At 46.2% G+C, this 22460-nt stretch overlaps 1 protein-coding gene across 1 annotated transcript in view; it reads right to left on the bottom strand.

Moving 5' to 3' along the window:
* Positions 1-22460, bottom strand: part of LOC119969404 (enhancer of filamentation 1-like) — a 166215-nt gene that overhangs the window by 51730 nt on the left and 92025 nt on the right. Inside the window, exon 2 of the mRNA XM_038803019.1 lies at positions 1643-2068. Within this exon, the coding sequence (XP_038658947.1) occupies positions 1643-2068 (426 nt within the window). The remainder of the gene's footprint in view (positions 1-1642; positions 2069-22460) is intronic.

The following is a 22460-nucleotide window of genomic DNA, read 5'->3' as shown; positions in this document are numbered from 1 at the left end:
TAAACAATTTATATTTTAATGTTTAACACCTACTGCACAATGATTTGCTGTTGGTTGGTGTCGCCCCATGCTGTTCCATGAACTTTTTAAAAAATATATATTTTATGACAAACATGTCTCAAAACAGGTTACAGCAAATAAACATCCCGGGAAACATACTTCGCAACAATCAACCATACAGTCTGTACAGATTTTTCCCCTTTTTCACTCCCCCCTCCCCCGCGACAAACAGCCCCTCGAACACGGTCACAAACATCCTCCACCTTTCCTTAAACCCCCCTGAAGAGCCCCTTAACTCATACTTTATCTTCTTTAATCGCAGGAAGTCGTACAGGTCACCCAACCAAGCCACTACCCCCCGTGGCGATGCCCACCGACACTCCAGCAAAATTCGCCGCCGTGCAATCAGAGAGGCGAAGGCCAAGACATCGGCCTTCCTCCTCTCCATGAGCTCCGGCTTCTCTGAAACCCCAAATATCGCCACCAAAGCGTCCGAGTCCACCTCCACGATTCTGGCTAAGACCGCAAACATTCCCACACTCCCGCCCAGAATTTTCCCAATTTTCCGCAACCCCAAAACATGTGCGTGTGATTCGCTGGCCCCGCCCACACCTCTCACATTCATCTGCTACCCCCTGAAAGAACCCACTCATTCTCGCCCGAGTCATATGCACCCTGTGCACCACCTTAAACTGTATCAGGCTCATCCTTGCCCAAGAGAAGGTCTCATTTCTCCCGACGCAGTGCCTCACTCCATACTCCCCAATTGATCTCCCCTCCCAACACCGCTTCCCATTTCACCTTGATCTTTACCACCCGCTCACCTCCCTGCTCCACCAGCCACTTGTATATATCCCCAATTCTTCCCTCCCCTTTCACTTCCAGAAGCTACAGTCGCTCCGGAAGGGTGTATCCTGGCAACCCAGGGAACCCCCTCCAGACCTTTCGCGCAAGTTCCCCCTCGGCAGCTCTACCCTATCCCTTATCTCTTCCAGACTGGTGAACCCTTCCTCCGAATACAGATCCCTCACCTTGACCAGCCCCACTTCCCTCCACCTCCTGTATACACTACCCACCCCCCCGGCTCAAACCCATGATTCTCGCACAGCGGCGTTAGCACCGCCATCCCTTCCACCCTAAAATGCCCCCTCAACTGATTCCATATCTTCACCGTGGACTGCACCACTGGGCTCCCTGAATACCTGCTCAGAACCATTGGCAATGCTGCCGTCACCATAGCCCTCAAACTAGACCCCTTACTAGATTCCTCCTCCATTCTAACCCACTCTACCCCTTCTCCTTCCCACCACCGCCGCACCTTGTCCACATTCGCTGCCCAATAATAATGAAGCAAGTTCAGCAGTACAGGGAGATTATAAAAATGATTGTCCTGTTCCCTCCCTTTACCTTAACTACACTGTCAGGCAATCAAATTCTGCACAAAATTACAGCACTCACTCCCCTCACTATAAATGTGCACTTCAGCAGCACACATGAAGACTGGTGAATGGTTATGGTAAATGGATCAGCCGTATCTAAAGCTGATTATAGTGCTAGTGAATAGTTACAGTTCTTCCACAGCTAGTTATAGGCCGAGTGAATAGTGAGGCAGGTTGTTGGATGTGGAGGAGTAAGCTCTTACCTGACTAGGAGGTGCCAGCCCTCTGTCAGCATAGAATTCAGCAGCTGACTTTGGCACTTGGTAGATCTGACTGTGCGACTGGGGAGTGGACGGCACATGGTAGACATTATCTCTTGACCCAGAGCTAGGAGTTGAGGACAAACTTTGATGTTGCTTTGTTGGCGTCTGGTAAATGTTCTGCTGAGTGGCACTGCACTGTGTTGAGTAGGATGAGGAGTACAGAGATGGGATGTCGTACTGTGATCCAGTGAGCAGCTGCAGGCGGTTTCCAGGGGCGATGCCTTGCCGGCCATGAAGGGAGCACCGCCACCATCCTTCATCTCCTTTGACGTTCCGTTCTATCACGGTCAGTATGTCTCCTTTACAGAAGGCGAGCTCATCCGGCGTCTCTGCTTTGTTGTCATAGAGAGCCTTTGCCATAAGATTCTGTGACAAAGAAAAAGGGGACATTGAGCAACAAAAGGAAAATCTAAGAACACCTTTCCTGCTATAAAAGCACACTGGTGACTTCCAATCTGGCCATGTCTCAATTTAAAATTCTTACCCTTCTTTTCAAATCCTTTCCCCTCCGTATCTCGGTAATAAGTACCAGACTCACAACCCTCTGAGTTATCATATTCAGATAATTCTGGCCTCTTGTGCATCCCTGACTTCTATAGCATAACCATTGGTGGCCATGCCCTTAGTCGCCGAGGCCCTCTGGAATTCTCCCCTGATTCTATTCCAAGCCTCATTACTTATTTTTCTTCCTTTAAGACACTCCTAAAATCTAGCTCTTTGACCAAGCTTTTATTCATTTATTCTAATATATTTCTATATATATATTTATTTGGTGGCTTGGTATCAATTTTGATCTAATTATGCACCTGTGAAGCACCGTGTGATGTTTTGCTATGTTAAAGGTGCTATATAAATGCAATTGTTGTTGCTGCCCAGCGGAGCAGGGCCCTGCTAACTAGGAATATTCCAGGTTCCATCTGTGCGGGGAGTTTACCGATCTCAGCCACCAAGATTTGTCAGAATGGACAATTTGGTTAGGTGCTGCATTGGTATGGTGGGGTTCCAGATTAGTTAAAGGACTTTTTGCTTCACATGCCGTTCTAACCCGGGCACTGAGCGACCCTCGACCTCACCCACACCGGCTTGACCCGAATTTCCCACGCCCAGAACCCCTTGAACCCAAATCCGGCAAAATCCAAAATCCGGCATGACCTTAGTCCTGAAGGCGTGTATTTGAGGTAAGTGGCTTGTACTCACTGGCTGGGCACACATAAAGAATGGCCACATAAGTGAGATACTGGAAGATGTCTGGTACCTCTGCAACTATTCTTTAGAAGACTTTGGGCTCAATTCTCACCCACATTCCACGATGCAATGCAATGCTCTCACCTCACAGAACCTGCCACATTGTCCTTTCAGTGGTCAGGTGGAATGGAAATTGGGCAGCTTCTATAACACGCGTGGGATTTACTCCACCACATTACCCTCCCCACCTCCACCCCACCAGTGCCCCCAGCGACATGGCTCCTGGCCGAGTGTGGCGGTGCTGGACACAGTCTGCAGCCGCCACGCTGGGTTCCCGACTGCTCAGACCACACGTCCCCCGCGTGGTCGGGAACTCGGCCCATCGGGGCCGAGCATCGCAGGAGGTCCTGCCGATGACGCAGCAATGCTGTTGCAATGGCGTGCAGCGTGCAACGCGATTACTCCACTTCCGAGGAGCGGAGTATGGCTGACCGCTGTCAAACCGGTGCCGGCCCAGATTTGGGCGTCGGAGTGGATTCTTTGCCCGACAACACGATTTTGATATTGGCGTAGGGCAATGGAGAATCCCACCCCAGGTGTTGCCAGCTCCACCCAAGAAAATTGCCCATAACCCAAAGCTGTTGGTAGTGGAATGAGCACCCCACTACATTGTTCTCAACACTGTTTGGCAATAGTAATTCTTGGTCCTGACGCAGATTTTACCCTCCAATTGCAAGAATAGCATCTGTTTTTCGGGATTATATGCATCCTTTGTTTTCTCAGCTTGGTAGTTAGAAAACATCTGCAACAAATACACTGTGGTCCAGGATGAACAAGATGCTGGGGGTTATGGTTACAGGCTCCCAGAGGAGGATATTACTATGGAAGTTTTCTTGAATGTTTCCTGACTGATATCTGAGAGCAACGTGCCTCGCCAGTTATGTGGATGAAAAGAGGAGAGAGACTTTAATGCCATCAACCAGACGGAAGTACTCAAAGGCAATTTTTTAGGAATTCCTTCATGGGATGAATTTCCAACCTGGTGTATCAGCCAGCCCCACTTGTTTTTAAATTAGGCAACAATATATTTCTCCATCTCTGTCACTAAATCACTGGTCAGTTGAAGTGAACAGCCAAGAGTGGAAAGTTATGGGAAATACCCCCACGGATCACAGAGAATATTATTGACTGGAAATCGAATAGGTTGAAGGTTTAAAAAATATTGGTAATCATGGAAATGAAGTTCGGGTGTGGTGCATAACAGGCGGCTGAATTGATATCAGCAACTTAACACTTCTACTCAAAAGTTTGAAATGATCCCGCCCATTTTTAATGAGATTATGGATGAAACAGCTGTATCCCAACCATCGTAAATGTCATCAACAAGGTTCAATTAGGCAACCTGATTCTTTCTCGTGTATAATTGGAACAGCAGCCATCCATTCAGCTGTTGAATTGAATACATCTACTGGGGTCAATTTCCCCTCACACATCAGTTAATAAAGAGGGTTCCGTTGTAAAGTGAACAAGTCAATACCCAGCTCTGAAGAAGAGTCGTACAGACTCTCTCGACAGACGCTGCTGGACCTGCATGAGCTTTTCCAACAATTTTCTGTTTTTCTCACAGATTTCCTGATCCACAATATGTTGCTTTTGTTGTTTTTTTTTTAAAGGAGTCTGACTGCCTCCGTGACAAGACAAAAATATCCAAATCCCCAATCGGGGCCAGTAATGCACCTTTGCCATTCCCAGTCAGTCTATTTCCCTCTGACAAAGGTCTACAGTCAAATGGCGAAGTTGCAGACCCTCTGTGCACAAACTGTGCACGTGGAAGATTGACTCAATTGAGCAGGGGACCCAGATTATATACATAATGTTCTGTAATATAAATGGGATATCAAATCCCTGCAACAATGAAGAGTTTTTCCTGGTCCAATCTAATATAATCTAAGAAAGTTCTATCGTGGTTCAATAATTTCTGGTGTATAAGTATGTACAAACGTTCACTCTGCTTCTATACTGATTTCTCCTCAGTTACCGGTTGGCAAAGCAGAGTCAAGACAAGTGAGGGTTTTTGCACAACAATGTACATGTATATTCGCTTTGAGGCAAACTACTTTTCAGACCCACGCATTCACATGCTGGGTGTTTATGTTTATGTCAGGAGCAGGGAGCCCAATTAATTTTGCAATTACCAAGAACCAACCATTCTCCTGGAATCATACCTAAACAAGCACCAGCTCGCAAGCAGCATTGAAACGATCATAGCCAGTACCTTACTTCAATGAAGAGCTATGGGTTCCGAAACAAACAAGACACATTGTGAGTCAAAACGTCCAATTATCAATCTCATCAATGCTTCTTCACCAGAGCAGAAATTCAGTCAAGCTCCATACAGCATTCTGAGAGCTAAAAGTCATTGTATACTGGCGGCTGGGCTATGAATTAGCTCTAGGCAGTACAGTAAAAGGACAGGACGTACCGAGGTCCCACACTGTCATTGGGTTGCCAACTCTGGATCGACACACACTTTTAGGTTTCATTACATGATTCCCCCACTTTAAACTGACTCCCCGCCCCGGATTTGCTTATGGCAGTGACCTGGAGATTAATCTTTTAATTCCTGGATGCTCCAGGTTAATCCTGAAGGGTTTATGACGTTATTTCTCCTGAACGCTCCTTCACTGATGTTGGGTCTCAGAGTCCAATAGCCCCAGTGTTTAGAAGTATGTGTGTCACTGAATGTTCTCACTGGGAAACAAAGAATGGGCCAACATGTCCCACAGCTGTAATCAAACAGCATTAAAGACATATTTTACTTTTAAAAGAAAAGATCCAGGGCAATTTGGCTAATGGGATCCGAAATTGGCTCAGTGACTGGAGACAGAATGTAGTGGTTGAAGGTTGTTTATGTAACTGGAAGCCTGTGTCCAGTGATGTAGATTTAGGTTTAGATTTGGATTTAGATTTAGATTTATTGTCACGTGTACCAAGGTACAATAAAAAGATTTGTTCTACGTACAGTCCAGGCAGATCGCTCCACACATGAAAACACAGAACATATGGTAAGTACATGAGGATACATAATGAAAATACATAAACATAGACAGCAAATGAAGTATATGGTATATAATGCTACAACTGTAGAGAAGATGCGTGAAGAGATCAGTTCAGTCCATAAGAGAGTCATCGAGGAGTCTGGTAACAGTGGGAAAGAAGCTGTTTTTGAATCTATTGGTGCGGGTTCTCAAACTTTTGTATCTCCTGCCCAATGGAAGAGGTTGGGAGCGAGAATAACCCAGGTGGGAGGGGTCTTTGATTATGCTGCCCACTTTCCCAAGGCAGCGGGAGGTGTAGACAGCGTCAATGGATGGGAGGTGGTTTCGCGTGATGGACTGGGCTGTCTTATTCCAGGACAACGGAGCAGTACCGCAGGAATCAGTGCTGGGTCCCTTGCTGTGTGTAGTGTAGATTAATGATCTAGATGTGAATGTGGGGGTATGATCAGTAAATTCGCAGATGACAGGGAAATTGGTGACGTAGTAAATAGTGAGGAGGAAAGGGCAATATAGACAGGCTACTGCCTATAGACAGTGGCGAATGGAATTTAACACTGAAAAGTGTGAGGTGATGCATTTTAAGGGGAGTAACAAGGCAAGGGAATAAACAATGAATGGTAGAACACTAGGAAGTACAGAGGACTAGAGGGAGCTTGGGGTGCATTTCCAAAGATCCCTGAAGACAGCAGGACAGGTAGATAAGGTGGTTAAGAAGGTATATGGATACTTTTCTTTACTAGCCGAGGCATGGAATTATAGAATCCCTACAGTGCAGAAGGAAGCCATTCGGCCCATCAGATCTGCACCGACCCACTCCCCCATCCTATCGCCAGAAGGGCAGAAGGTTTTTATTTAGACAGGCATCATGATCGGCGCAGGCTTGGCCTGTTCCTATGCTGTACCGTTCTTTGTTCTTTGAATGTGAACCTCGAACTGAAGACCAAGCTTGATAAGAACTGAAGTGCATCTCCAGAAACCCTGTTGCCTGTGAGAATTGATTTTTCTAAGCTACCAGGACCCTGAATGAATGACTCTTGCAAAAAATATCATTACTGAGCTGTAAACCAGATACATTGAACAACCAGTGTGCTGTGAGAAAGGTGTTAGGGTTAGGGTTAGTGCTCCTTATTATTTTTACCCCTCCACCCCTCTATGTTTGTCTGTCTTGTATGCGTGGGTAGAGGGTGGAACACGAGGCATTAGCCTGTTGTTATCCACTTGTATTTACTGCATATTTCATGATAGTTCTTGCAGTATAAATAAACAGTAACTGTGTTTCAACTTACAAACCTGGTGACTGTAATAATTGGTCAGCCATGGACCAAAACTTTGAGAATTTTTGTTCATTCACTTGTGTTGTGACTCCAGGACGAGAGGGGCTTGAATTGACTGCACACTAGCCCAGGGCGGAGTAACAGGTACAGATCAGGCATGCTCTCTTTGAAAAATAACAGGGGCTTTTTTTGTTTATGAGCTACAGAAATATTGGAGATGAGGAAATGGTTTATTGATTAACAGTTAAGAACATCCAATCGGATAATGGAAAATTGTGTACATTTTCCAATTGTCATGCAGTGTATTGCAAGGATGAAGGTGTTGGATAATTCTCCTTCCTTAGAGTTAGTTTTTATTACCAACTTATTTTGCAGGGATTCAGGGTTGATTTTTATATCAAATAGGAGAAAGTCAATGAGGATGAAAATAGAAACCAAAACCCTTGGATAAAATCAGAGAAAAGAATTCAAGGCTTTTTATTTTGAATATTGAAAATACCCAAGAAAGCAAGGAAAGGACTTCAAGAAATCATACAGTCAAAATGACAACCTGCAAATGATTCCCAACGAACTCATGAAGGTTCCTTAGACAGCACCTTCCAAATTCACAACCTCTTCCACCTAGAAAGACAAAGGCAGATACCTGGGAACACCACCACCTAGAGGTGCCCCTCCAAGTCACTCACCATCCCGACTTGGAAATATATCGCCGTTCCTTCACGGTCGCTGGGTCAAAATCCTGGAATTCCCTCCCTAACAGCACTGTGGGTGTACTTACACCTCAGAATTCCAGCGGTTCAAGAAGGCATCTCACAGCACTTTCTCAAGGGCAAGGAGGGTTGGGGAAATAAATATCGGCCTAATCAATGACACCTACAGCCCATGAATAAATGAAAAAAACTGTTTTACAGGGACAGCCAGCACATTGTGGTTTAACTCATGGACCATTTAATTTCCAATGTTAAAAATAAAATTGGTAGATCTTTATTTATCATTGTGACTCTAATTACTTACCTGTCAATATGTTGTTGAGGTAATAAACACTATTTGAGATTATACCCAGTGCAACAGTTATGATCTAGATTTTTGGAACCATGTCTTGTGCAATTTGAAACAACCTTGTTGATCTCAATCTTCAGGGAAGATCAGTGTCTGCTGACTATGTCAGTTCACTGCTATCTTGTTTCAAACAACAGCTTGTAGCCATAAACACATTTAACATAATTAAGGTGCTTCACAGGAGCTTCATCAACAGCATTTGACAGCCAGACACATGAAGGGTTTATAGGACAGGTGACCCAGAGCTCTGCCAAAGAAGTGAAGAATTGGGACTTCTTAGAGTAGGATGGCTTTGGGAAGGGAATTCCAAAACTTAGTATCTGGTTAATTGAAGGCATGATGGCCAATGATGGAGCGATGGAAATCAGAGGTGCGCAAAAGTCCAGGATTGAAGGAATGGCGAGCTTTCAGTAGGACTGGAAGAGGTTAGAGAGATAGTGAGGGGTGAAGCCATTGAAGGATATCAAAACAAGGATGAGAATTTCAAATGTGCGGCATTGTCTAAACTGGAAGACATCGTAGGTCACTGAGGACATTTGTGACTAGGATTAAAAGGAATAGTGTCTGCTGCAGTATAAAGAGTTTAATACTTTAAGAAAACCTGGGAGCCCACTCGAAGAAAATCTAAATTCCACAGGCTTATGTCTCTTTTCCTGAGAATTGGGTCCAAAGATGTGTTTAGATGGTGTCAGCAACCTCAGACATCACAGGTGCAATTTGCACACAATTCCAGATCTGATTTTTGATCAACTGACAGGAGGCCATTTGAGGGGCTTTGTTCCCCCTCAAATTTAGAAGTAACTTATTAATAATTCATGATGCAAAAAAAATCCAATATTATTTTTTAAATCTGATTTTAAAAGCCATCACTGTGAGCACAGAGGCCAGGAGTTTCTGGACCCGCCGCCAGAGATTCGGTGACCCAGCCAAAAATTCCATTGACTTTCAGCAGGACCGGATGATCCTGGAGACGACCGGGGCTGGAAAATCCTGCCCTAAGTGACAGCAATTTCTTGCTTGCAAGCGAGAAATTAGATAGTCACTTTTGTCTTTAAACATTGGTCCTGAGCCAGCGCCTCAGCACTGTGTGCTGCATGCTCGCCAAAATATTTACTCACTTCCTTGTAAGTCAGGCCAAAAATGAGGCCATTAATTCCACTGACAGTACTAGAGGAACCTGATTTTTTTTTTAAATGTGCAATCAATGCAAATTCCTTTCCAGAGCTAAACTGGCTCGTTCCCATGCATTTTAATTCTATTAGAGTTAGCAATACAGATGCTGTTTATCTTCCTCTGCCTCTCCTTACTGATTTGCAGGCTCTACCTCAAAGTATTTTATGTGTCTGAGCAGTCACTAACTAGTCTCCCTTTACATACACTTCATTGTTTGAGCTGGTCTCACAAAAAGCGTCCCATAGTCAGGCTCGCACATTGGGAAGACTGAAACCATTGTCGGTCCATTCTGCCACAGGCCCCATTGCCGCACTACTGATTCCATCTCTCTCCCTGGCAACTGTGTGAGGCAAAACCACTCTTTTTGCAACCTCTCACCCTGAGATGAGCACTGATCACAGATCCGCGCACTCATTATGATTAGTATTTCCACCACTATGACATTGCCCCTGTCTAGCCCCTCGGCTGCTGAAATCCCCGCCCATGCTTTTGTTAACACCAGGCTTGACTGTTTCAACGCACACTTGGCTGGCCTCCCACATTGTACCCTCTGTAAACCTGAGGCAACTCTGTTGCCCTGTCCCATCTTGTGTTAAGGTCTCTTCACCCAGCAGCCCTGTGCTCTCTGTCCTACATTAGCTCCCGGTCCAGCAATGCCTCGATTTAAAACATCTCATCCTTGTTTTCAAACCCCTCCGTGGCCTTGCACCCCCCCCTCCCCCATCTCTATAGTCTCTTCCAGCCCCTAAACCCTCTAAGAGATCTGCACTCCTCTAATTCCGGCCTCATTCAATCACCCTATTATGGATGACCAGAGCTGCCTGGGACCTAAGCACTGAAATGAAAATGAAAATCGCTTATTGTCACAAGTAGGCTTCAAATGAAGTTACTGTGAAAAGCCCCTCGGAATTCCTTCCTCTCCACCATGCTTTCTTCCTTTAAGATAGCATTTAAAACACATATCTTTGACCAAGTTTATGGTCATTTACCCTAATATGCCCACATTCAGTGCACATGTTTTATATAATGCTCCTATAAAGCACCATGGGATGTTTCATTATATTGAAGTGCTGGATAAAAATGTCATCATTACTGATCTTTAAGGCTCAATGTGCAGTGCATTTACTCTGTAAATTGTTCATTTAGAAGAAAGAGTTTAGGTTCCATGTTGACCCATTTGCACTAAGTATTTTCCCCTTCGTGGCTTTGGTATTCAAAATATTCACCCCCATAATCAAACACTTGCTATGCCACAACAGCCGGTTTGAAAGTTAGGAAAAGCAAACTAGTTTGCCAGCCCAGCTGATGTACAGAACCCAAAGCTGTTGCTGTGTTGATGTCATGTACTGCACGGGTATGCGGAAGGCTGTGACAAATGGTTCATTATTAATGGCTGCTTCACACCACTTTGTCCAGGGAGCACCAGTTGTGTCTGGCCCACAGCACTGTTCCTTATCACGCTCCACTCACGTTTGGCCTGGGCTATTTTTATATCCTCTTCAAATTTACCCAACAGCTTATCAATATGTTTAAAGGAGGAACATTGCCTTTGATCCAATGGCAGCTGTCTTTCATTTTCCTTCAACATGTCCAGCAAACGCTGGAGATGCACTGGGCATGAGGCAATCCCTACAAAAGCTGAGGGAGGAATGTGGTGTGCGTGTTGATCTTTGCACTGAAATCCTTGGCTTACCCAAGAGATCAATTTAGTCAGTCAGTGTCAATTCAACCATGAAAACCAACACATATGCCTGATTTTGCCTTCACCCAATAGCTACTTACTTCGAGAAGGAGTCACTGTCTGTAATCACCAGCAGAGTCCCTGGTTTATTTTACCTACCCCACGGCCAACTGTGCAGAAATTACTACCTCCCCATCCAAGAACAACATAGACGAGTAATCAAACACTGACCCTCCTTGTCTGTATAACACTATAAGTACATTCACCCATTAAGTCACCAGTAGAACCAGGCTTTCAAGGTGAAATTCTTCAGCGAATCTGCTGGGGGTGGTGGAGGAATACAGAACAAGATGGCATCACAGAAAAATTTAACTTCTTCGTAATGCCTGACTTAAAATTAATTTTCCCTGGTCCCTACTATGTGCCAGCTGGTCAGCTGATCTGTGCAGATGAGGTTTGTATCAGGCATTGTCCCTGGCCCTTCTATGCTATGTTAGCTGATTTCTGCTATGAATGCCTGTGCATTCCGATTACTCTCCAGTGACCCTGACAGGAAGGGCACCTGTGTGGATGTTGGCTGAGGACAGGGTCAGGTTTAGCCATGATACTTCTGTGGTGGAGCAGCCTGCCAGCACTCAGTACTGAATCTCCACTCGGACAAGGTACCGGAGGTCACTTAGCATGTGGGCAGCAGTGGCAGGCTTCAGGTGTGGAGGAGGCGGCTAGGGGAGAAAATTACCAGGATTTCTTTCCCATCCACCTCTTTCCTCCACCATGTGTTTGCAGATGTGCGGCAACATGGATTTGGTTGACCTGCTCCGTGCCTCTGTCAATAGTGGCCAGCATGATACCAAGATCTGTAGAGGGACAGGTTGTATTGAGGAAGCAAGGGGGCTTCAGAAAGATTTGGACAAGCTAGGAGAATGGGCAATGAAGTGGCAAATGAAATACAATGGGGAAAAGTGTGAGGTTATGCCCTTTGGAAGGAGGAATTTAGGCATAGAACATAGAACATAGAACAGTACAGCACAGAACGATGTTGTGCCGAGCAGACTATTTTCTAAAAGGGGAAATGCTTAAGAAATCAGAAGCAAAAAGGGATTTGGGAGTCCTTGTTCACGGTTCTCTTAATGTTAATATGCAGGTTCAGTCGGCAGTTAAGAAGGTGTGGTAAGCTATATTAGGGGTATCACGGTACCTAGGTGGGATGTACCTTATACTGTAGTATGAGTGGTAGAACCTGCCTACTGGTTCCGCTCAGCAGGCGGAGCATAGGAGTCTGTGTTTCACCCACAGCAGTCATTCTGTACCGGAGCTGCTGGGGTAACTACTGTCGCTTCAGTAGTGATTGATCGTGCATCAGAAGGCAAATGCAATGTTAGCATTCATGTCAAGAGGGCTAGAATACAAGACCAGGGATGTACTTCTGAGACTGTATAAGGCTCTGGTCAGACCCCATTTGGAGTATTGTGAGCAGTTTTGGGCCCCATATCTAAGGAAGGATGTGCTGGTCTTGGAAAGGGTCCAGAGGAGGTTCAGAAGAATGATTTCTGGAAGGAAGAACTTGTCGTATGAGGAATGGTTGAGGACTCTGGGTCTGTACTCGTTGGAGGTTAGAAGGATTTTTTTTTAAAAATAAATTTAGATTACCCAATTATTTTTTCCAATTAAGGGGCAATTTAGCGTGGCCAATCCACCTACTCTGCACATTTTTTGGGTTGTGGGGGCGAAACCCACGCAGACACAGGGAGAATGTGAAAACTCCACATGGACAGTGACCCAGAGCCGGGATCGAACCTGGGACCTCAGCGCCGTGAGGCGGTTGTGCTAACCACTAGGCCACCGTGCTGCCCGGAGGTTAGAAGGATGAGGGGGGAGTCTTACTGAAACTTCCAGGATACTGCGAGGCCTGGATAGAGTGCTCGTGGAGAGGATGTTTCCACTTGTAGGAAAAATTAGAACCAGAGGACACAATCTCAGTCTAAAGGGACGATCCTTTAAAACAGAGATGAGGAGGAATGTCTTCAGCCAGAGGGTGGTGAATCTGTGGAACTCTGTGGAGGTCAAATCATTGAGAGTCCTTAAGACAGAGATAGATAGGTTCTTAATTAATAAGGGGATCGGGGTTATGGGGAGAAGGCAGGAGAATGGGAATGCGAAAATATCAGCCATGACTGAATGGCGGAGCAGATTCGATGGGCCGAGTGGCCTAATTCTGCTCCTATGTCTTATGGTCTTATGGGCTCAATCTAATTTTTTTTAAATTAATTTACAGGATGTGGGCAGCACTGGTTAGGCCAGAATTTATTGCCCATCCCTAGTTGCCCTTCAGAAGATGGTGGTGAGCTGCCTTCTTGAACCGCTGTAGTCCCTGAGGTGTAGGTACATCCACCATGCCGTTAGGGAGGGAGTTCCAGGATGTTGCCCCAGGGACAGTGAAGGAATGGCGATATATTTCCAGGTCTGGGTGGTGAGTGACTTGGAGGGGAACCTCAAGGTGGTGGGGTTTCCAGGTATCTGCTGCTCTTGTCCTTCTAGATGGTAGTGATCGTGGGTTTGCAAGGTGCTGTCTGGGGAACATTGGTGAGTTACTGCAGTGCATCTTGTAGATGGTGCACATGGCTGCCGCTGTTCATTGGTGGTGGAGGTTTTGAATGTTTGTGGAAGGGGAGCAATCAAGTGGGCTGCTTTGTCCTGGATGGTGTTGAGCTTCTTGAGTGTTTCTGGAGCTGCACTCATCCATGCAAGTGGAGAGTATTCCATTACACTCCTGACTTGTGCCTTGTAGATGGTGGACAGGCTTTGGGGAGTCAGGAGGTGAGTTACTCGCCATTGAATTCCTAGCCTTTGACCTGCTCTGGTAGCCACAGTGTTAATATGGCTAGTTTCTGATCAATGTTAACCCCCGGATGTTGATTGTGGGGGATTCAGCGACGGTAATACCATTGAATGCCAAAGGGCGATGGTTAGATCCTCTCTTGTAGGAGATGGTCATTGCCTGACACTTGTGTGGCGCAAATGTAACTTGCCACTTGTCAGCCCAAGCCTGGATATTGACCAGGTCTTGCTTCATTTGGGCATGGGCTGCTTCATTATCTGAGGAGTCACAAATGGTGCTGAACATTGTGCAGTCATTTGCGAACATCCCTACTTCTGACCTTATGGTGGAAGGGAGGTCATTGATGAAGAAGCTGAAGATGGTTGGGCGTAGGACACAACCCTGAGGAACTCTAACAACCCTGATATTGCCCCTCCACGTGCCTTAATGCGAGGATCTCACTACCATCCACTCAAGGATATTTTCCTTTTGTTTCTAATGATTTACTGTCCTTCACCCACCATCTCCAATCTTGAAGGTGCTGCCCCCTGACAAGGTTCCAGGTGGAAAGGAATTGAAGTGTCCTGAGAGTGAACATCCTCATACAAGGGAACGTCATTCGGGCTCAAGCTCAGGAATTCAGCCTTGTCTGAGCCAAGCACAGTCATATCCCTCTTCCAGCTGGGGTAATGGGATCAGGGCAAAACCCCTGGCAATTTCCCCCTTTCCCAGTTCAGGGGCTCAAAGGCCAAGAGGAGTCTCACCCAACTCCACCTGCTACAAATGATGCAGTTGTGATCACCTATCTGACTCCACAGCAGTTCAAGTGGCAAAATGTTTAATGGCCATAGCTTGTGAAGAAAAGAAGGCTGAGAGCGTGAGGTAATGATCCCATTAGAACATGAATAAACCAGGAACCAGATGGGTTTCTATGACAATTAATGACAGCTTCATAGCAGCACTAATAAGACTAGCTTTTAATTCCAGGTTTTTATTAATTGATTGAATTTAATTAGCTGCATTATCCTGGGCCTCTGGTTTACTTGTCCAGAGTCATTACTACCACACCATTGTCTCCCCCATTGTTACTGAATTTGGAGTTTATTATAAACTGTTCAACATTGGAGAATCATACAAACCCCACAGTACAGAAAGAGGCCATTCGGCCCATCGAGTCTGCACCGACCCTTTGAAAGACCACCCAACCTATGCCCAATCCCCTCCCCTAGAACTTCACTCTAAAGGTTATTTTAGCATGTCCAATCCACCTAACCTGCACATCTTTGGACTGTGGGAGGAAACCGGACCACCCGGAGGAAGCCCACACAGATAGGGGTAGAACGTGCAAACTCCTAACAGACAGTCGTGCAAGATGGGAATCGAACCCGGTTCCTTGGAGCAGAAGGGTGGTGAGTGATCGGCGCTCGCAATCCCGAATCAGTACCTAACCCACTGCCAGTTAATGCTCATTCGAATATTGCTTGGCAGTGGGCGGGATTTTGTCTGCCCTTGGGAGGAATTTTTATTTTCATATAATATGCCTTTTTAAAATTTTACTTAGTTATTTTTTTTTCAATTTAAAGTACCCAATTCTTTTTTTTTTAATTAAGGGGCAATTTAGCAAGGCCAATTCACCTGCCCTGCACATCTTTGGGTTGTGGGAGTGAGACCCACGCACGTACAGGGAGAATGTGCAAACTACACACGGACAGTGACCCGGGGCCGGGTTTGAACCCAGGTCTTTGGTGCCGTGAGGCAGCAGTGCTAACCACTGCACCACCGTGCCACCCTGCCCTTGGAAGGAAGTTCCACCTGTAAGCGCTGCCGGACAATCGGCGAGGTACAGCTGCACATTGGGCAGAAGTGGTACTGCAGGACCCGGACTGGGACTAAGTCGTGGGACTTTTGAAAAGCTAAGTCTCAAGGGGTCCCGGAGACAGGAGGATAGGCAACGCCTAGGAGCAGGGTCAGGAGAAACTTGATCGCGGCGTCAGGGCGTCTGGGGCGCCAGAGCTCCAACGACCCAGGGGTGGGGGTTCTACGGGGGAGTGGGAGGGTACCCCAACTCTGAGGGAGCTTTCAGAATGAGGCACCCTCTCCCCACCTGCCCAAAATGGGGAAATGTGTAAATGTGACTTTTCCACCTGACTCATACCTAATCCCAACAACCTTTAATTGGGGCTGGGTGGGTTAAGGCATTTAAGCGGCCATTGAGTGGCCACTCAAGGGCCTTAATAGGTCTAAGGGTGGATTTCCTGCCCGAGTCCCGACCCACCCAAACGTGAAATTGCGCCTGGGTTGGGATGGGTGTGATCCCAGGTGGGAATCCCGTCCAGACTCGATGGGCCAAATGCATTGTAGGGATTCTATGATTCTACAGTTGAATGCACCCTTAAGCATGCAGCCATGTTACTAAAGTCATAATGATCCAAGATTCCGCTTCCAGATTGTGTTGAGTTCATAGAATCATAGAACTTCTGCAGTGCAGAAGGAAGCCACATGGCCCATCGAGTCTGCACCAATATTCTGAAAAAGCACCCCACCTAGATCCACTCTCCCACCCTTTGTCTGTAACCCCATAATCCCGAACCTGTACATCTCTGGACACTGAGGGGCAATTTAGCATGGCCAATCTACCTAACCTGCATATCTTTGGACTGTGGGAGGAAACCAGAGCACACAGAGGAAACCCACACAGACACAGGGAGAACGTGCAAACTCCGCACAGACACTCATCTGGGGCGAGAATTAAACCCAGGTCCCTGGTGCGGTGAGGCAGCACTGTGCCACCATTCCACCCTGGATTGGAGTTATCCAATCCCAGACAGTGCTGCAGTGTTACCGTGAGCCCCAATGCCCAAGGCAGGGATAAAGTCAGAAAGATTCCTGCGCCTAATTGTCACTCAGTGTGCTGAGGATGAGGTCTGGATTGAGCTGGACAATTCATCTTACTCTTGGCTGTGTCAAGGACTGATTTAAATGATAAAATACCACTGTAAATTGATGTGGCATGGTCAATTAAATCAATGGAGAACTGCGGCCAGGCAGATAAGAAATCAGATTATAAATCAAACCCACAGAGACTAGCTGTAGTACAGATTTGTGATGACTCCAGTTGAGGTTCCCCAAACGAGACCCTTCAACTTGTCACTATCCGGCTGCAATACCCCCAAATTGTTACAGTCGCAGATGAGGAGGGATGAATTAGCTCCCTGTCGTCTTCAACCCCCTCTGAAAAAGGAGCCAATTTAACCAGACCTTCTTGAGTTAAAGATAGAGTGAGTTTATCAATTGCTAAAGGCAAGAAAATGGTAAAAGACATGCATATACATTCACAGAGATTAGAAGGGAGCATTGAATTCAAAGTAAGTATTTTTTTAAAAAAGGTATATGGAACAGTCCTTGATTAGCGAGGAGTGAATGATTTGTTTTAAATTTTACCAATTGTGGGGCAAATTAGCATGACCAATCCACCTATCCTGCACATATTTGGGTTGTGGGGGTGAGACCCACACAGACACTCCACACGGAGGTCTCCACTCATTTCATTGACCATGCCACATCAATTTACAGTGGTATACTGATGAGATTAACAATAAACCTTTCTGGCCTTTGTCATGTGTTATATGAGCAGGATGTGGTACAGGAAGGAGAACAGGAAATAGGATAATTCTGTCTTGCATCGTCACACTTCTCAGTATTAGGAAGTTGCATATAAAAGGGATTTTTACACCTTAAAACTGCGAATGAAAATATGTGTTGGGGCAGCATGGTGACGCAGCGGTTAGCACTGTTGCCTACAGCGCTGAGGACCCGAGTCACTGTCTGTATGAAATCTGTACATTTTCCATGTGTCTGCATAGGGTTTCATCCCCACAACACAAAGATGTACAGGGTAGGTGAATTGGCCACGCTAAATTGCCCCTTAATTGGAAAAAATGAATTGGGTACTCTAAATCTATTTTTTTTAAAAACAAAAATACGTGTTGGCTGGTACCAAGTCCTACAATCCGATGGTCCTTGGCTGGATCTCAGCTCCAAGCTAAACCAGCTAATACAGCACATTCAATATATTAAGTTCATAGCCCACAAGACACATATCTGAGGAATGTTAAGCCGTTCTCATACTGCTGCTTATTTTAGTTTGGATTATTTTTTTCATTCTCAGGTTGTTGGCAAGGCTGGCATCTCAAGATGCTCCAATGAGTTTCTGGAGGCCCCTCTTCTTACACCATTCCAATCTGTATGATGAAGGTACTCCCATAGTGCTGTTAGGTAGGGATTTCCAGGATTATGATCCAGCCACAATGATGGAACAAGAATATATTTACAAGTTGACATACAGTGTGTGACTTGGAGATGAATTTAGAGGTGATGCTGTAATATGTATTTGCTGTCCTTGTTCATCAAGATGGTAAACACAAGTTTGAAAGGTGCTGTTCAAAAAGCATCCACTTGGGGACTTAGCATCTATCGGCCAGCTTTCCGAACTTGCTTGGTGAAGTGAGACTGCCCTTGACATCAAGGCAACATTTCACTGAGTGTGGCATCAAGGAGCCATAGCAAAACTGGTCAATTGAAATCAGGGGAGAATCTCTCCACTTGCTGGAGTCATACATAGCACAAAGGAAAATGTTTGTGGTTGTTGGAGGCCAATCATCTCAGTTCCAAAACATCACTGTAGGAGTTCCTCAGGAGTGGTGTCTTAGGCCCAACCATCTTCAGCTGCTTCAACAATGACCTTTCATCCATCAGAAGGTCAGAGCAGGGATGCTCACTGATGATCGCACAATGTTCAGCACCATTCGCAACACCTCAGAAGCAATCAGTGTCCATATGCAGAAAGACCTGGACATCAGGCTTCGGCAGATAAGTGGCAAGTGACTTTCGTACCACACAAGCGGCAAGCAATGGCCATCTCGAACAAGAGAGAATTTAACCATTGCCGCTTGACCTTCATTAGCATTGCCGTGCTGATCCCCCACAATCAACATCCTGGGATTACCACTGATCAGAAACTTAACTGGACTAGCCATATAAATACAGTGGCTACAAGGGCAGGTCAGAGGCTGTGAATCTGCAGTGAATAACTCACCTCCTATCTCCCCAAAGTCTGTCCACCATCTAAAAGGCAGAAGTAAGGAGTGTGATGGAATACTCCCCATTTGCCTGGATGAATGCAGCTCCAACAACGCTTAAGAATCTCAACATCATCCAGGACATAGTAGCCTGTTTAATTGGCACCCCTGGAACTCCCTCCCTAACAGCGTTGTGGATGTACCTACACCACATGCACTGTAGTAGTTCAAGAAAGTGGCTCACCATCACCTTCACACACAAGGGCAATTAGGGATGGCAAATAAATGCTGGTCTCGCCAGGGAAGCCCTCATCCTATGAAAGAATAAAAATAACAATACATTTTGCCGTTTTAAAGCCATGCTGGAACTATAGATGAATAAAAGAAAAACTAGGTCTACAATTCAGCATTCGGACTGTATGGGCAGGGAGCTAATTCACAAACACAGAAGGTAAGCAGCAATATTGGGGTGCCACAGCCAGTCAAAACTAAGGAAAATAATCAGCCGTTGTTCGCAATCCCTGTTCACTAAGCACCACTGGAATGTCTGGATGCCCCAAGTGTAGTGTGAAGAAGCATCTGGGCTCACACAGGGTGAATGCCACTTTGAGGTAAACTTACAGAACAGTCTTTGATAATGAGAGGGAGAACAATTGTAAAAATGTCCATCATTTTCTTCAAAACAGCATTGAAATGGATAACGGTATCCATTTTTAAAATTGGTAATTGGGGTTTTGACGAGATCATTTTGAAAGGACATTTATTGATTTTGTTTTTACTGTTTCCTTTTACACTTGATATTTTTGACTGCTCTTGTTGGTGAAAATTTGTTCCTTCTAACCTCCCAGACTGTTTTCACATGACTGATTGTCATGATATGCAGACACACACATAATGAAATACAGACAAGCAGCTAATGGACACAGAGAACAGGACATGACCAATAAGCAGACAGGGCACTCAGGGGTGGGATCTGACTATAAAAGACACGAGGCACTCACACTCCGCCTCTTTCCACTGATGAACATCTAGAGAGTCAGTCAAGGGTGTTGTTACAATCTAACACCTCCAACACGTGGCTAAGAGCTGGTCTGGTTCAGTCAGACAGAGTAACCACACTTAAGTTAGCAGAGAGTCAAACTCACAGAGAACTCTGCTAACTGTGCTATTAGTTCAATAAACCTGATTGAACTAACTTCAAAGTCTGGAGTATCTTTCTGATTTAAGCTGCATCCAGTTGCAGCCAGTTTTAGACCAGTGTACCTAACACAACATGATACCAGGAGGCTACTAATTTAAGGTGGCTTACCTCAGTCCGTTCCATGACGACCAGCGAATGTATCCTGGTACCATGGAGAAGATTCAGGCTCCTCACCAGCTCAGGACCTCCGGCAATCTCAGTGCCAACTGGTGGATATTCAAGCAAAAGTTTCTGCTGTACATCGCTGCCTCAGACCTCGAAGGTGCGCCTGATGAAAGAAAGATCTTGTTTCTCCTCTCAACAGCGGGTGATCAAGCCATCAAACTCTTCAACTCGTTTAACTTCACCGAAGGCCAGGACAAGACAAAGTTTCAGACCATCCTGGACAAGTTCGATAGTCACTGTGAAGTGGGCACCAATGGAATCTTCGAGCGCTACATATTCAAACAATGTCTTCAAGGTAAAGGTGAATCTTGCAATGCCTTCTTAACTACCCTCCGCCTGCTAGCGCTGTCCTGCAACTTTGGTGATACTGATGACTCCATGATCAGAGACCAAATCGTGTTTGGAGTTCACTCTGATCCTCTGAGAGAGCAGCTCTTAAAAATCAAGCATATGACCCTGCCAGACGCGATTAAAACATGTACAGTGCATGAGCACGCAAAGAATCGGTATTCCCAATACAAATCGGCTGAAAATGAGAAACTTGCCTACCACGAGGCAGTGAGTGTGCAGGCCAACCCCCGGATGCAGCGCCTCAGTATTGAAGACAGCGGCCATTTTGCATGCTTTTCCCAGAGCTCCACGCATGCGCGATGCGAATGGGATAACAAAGCGGCTGACACCCACACTGCGCAGGTGCAGACGTCTGCCGACCGCACTGCGCATGTGCGACGACGTACACCGCGTCACGACGCCGACATCATGACGTGCCTGAACTGTGGCAACGCCCACTTAAAGGGACACTGCCCTGCAAGAGGCAGGCGATGTTTAAACTGTGGGAAGCCTGGACAAGCCTGGAGCCTTGTGCAGGTCTCCACCACCAATCGGGCCAGCGCTCCCAATTCCAATGACAGTGCGTCCAGAATGTGCAACGAAAATTACAGGATTCTGATCCTGGCAGTACAATGGATCCAGAGGACGAGTGCCTGGAGACGCCTACTGAGTGAGCATCATTACCACACGTAAACATGCCACACCTAACTCATCTCGCATTCAGTCCATCCTCGCTGTGGATCCGGAGGATGAATGGTGTGGTGATCCAGTTCAAGCTTCTGCCATCCTCCTCTCACAGGCAGACTTCAAACGCATCAAGAAGCCCCCCAAGGTCCTTCCAGCAGCCTACCAGCTCCTGGACTATAACGGTAATGCCATCACGGCACTGAGGTCCTGCCATCTACTCGTCTCCAACCGGAGCACCCATGCACGGCTAAGGTTTGAAATTGTCAAGCCGGACAGGGCATCCCTACTGGGCGCGCATGCCTTCAAAAAGCTAGACCTGGTGCAGCGGGTTTATTCAACGGCATCCTCCAACATGGATCTTCAAGCTGGCATTGACGACATCCTCGCTCAGTATCCAGATGTGTTTGACGGGATGGGCACTTTGCCATATTGGTACAAGATCCTACTGCGACCTGATGCCAAGCCGGTGGTCCATGCACCCCGCCGGGTCCCAGCTCCGCTGAAGGAGCGCCTGAAGGAACAGCTCAAGGAGCTGCAGCAGCTGGGGATCATTTCCAGGCTAGCCGAAACGACTGACTGGGTCAGCTCGATGGTGGTGGTTAAAAAACCCTCTGGAGACCTGCGCATCTGCATTGATCCCAAGGATCTCAACCAGAATATAATGCGTGAACAATACCCCATCCCGAAGCGGGAGGAACTCACCAGTGAGATGGCACATGCAAGGTTTTTCACAAAGTTAGATGCATCACATGGATTCTGGCAAATCCAGTTTGATGAGTCCAGCAGAAGGCTCTGCACCTTCAACACACCGTTTGGCAGGTACTGCTGTAACTGTATGCTGTTTGGCATCGTCTCGGCATTGGAGATATTTCACCGCATCATGGAGCAGATGATGGAGAGCATTGAAGGGGTTGTGGGTACGTGGAAGAGGTCATCATATGGTCCACGACCCCTGAGGAGCATGTTTCCCGTCTCCAGCAGGTATTCCGCCATGTCCACACCAATGGCCTGAATCTGAACAGGGCCAAATGTTGCTTTGGCATGTCGA

This window comes from Scyliorhinus canicula, chromosome 7, assembly GCF_902713615.1.
Source record: "Scyliorhinus canicula chromosome 7, sScyCan1.1, whole genome shotgun sequence".
Classification (NCBI taxonomy): domain Eukaryota; kingdom Metazoa; phylum Chordata; class Chondrichthyes; order Carcharhiniformes; family Scyliorhinidae; genus Scyliorhinus; species Scyliorhinus canicula.
Note: the sequence above shows the minus strand (reverse complement) of the source record. Positions and strands in the feature narration are given on the sequence as shown.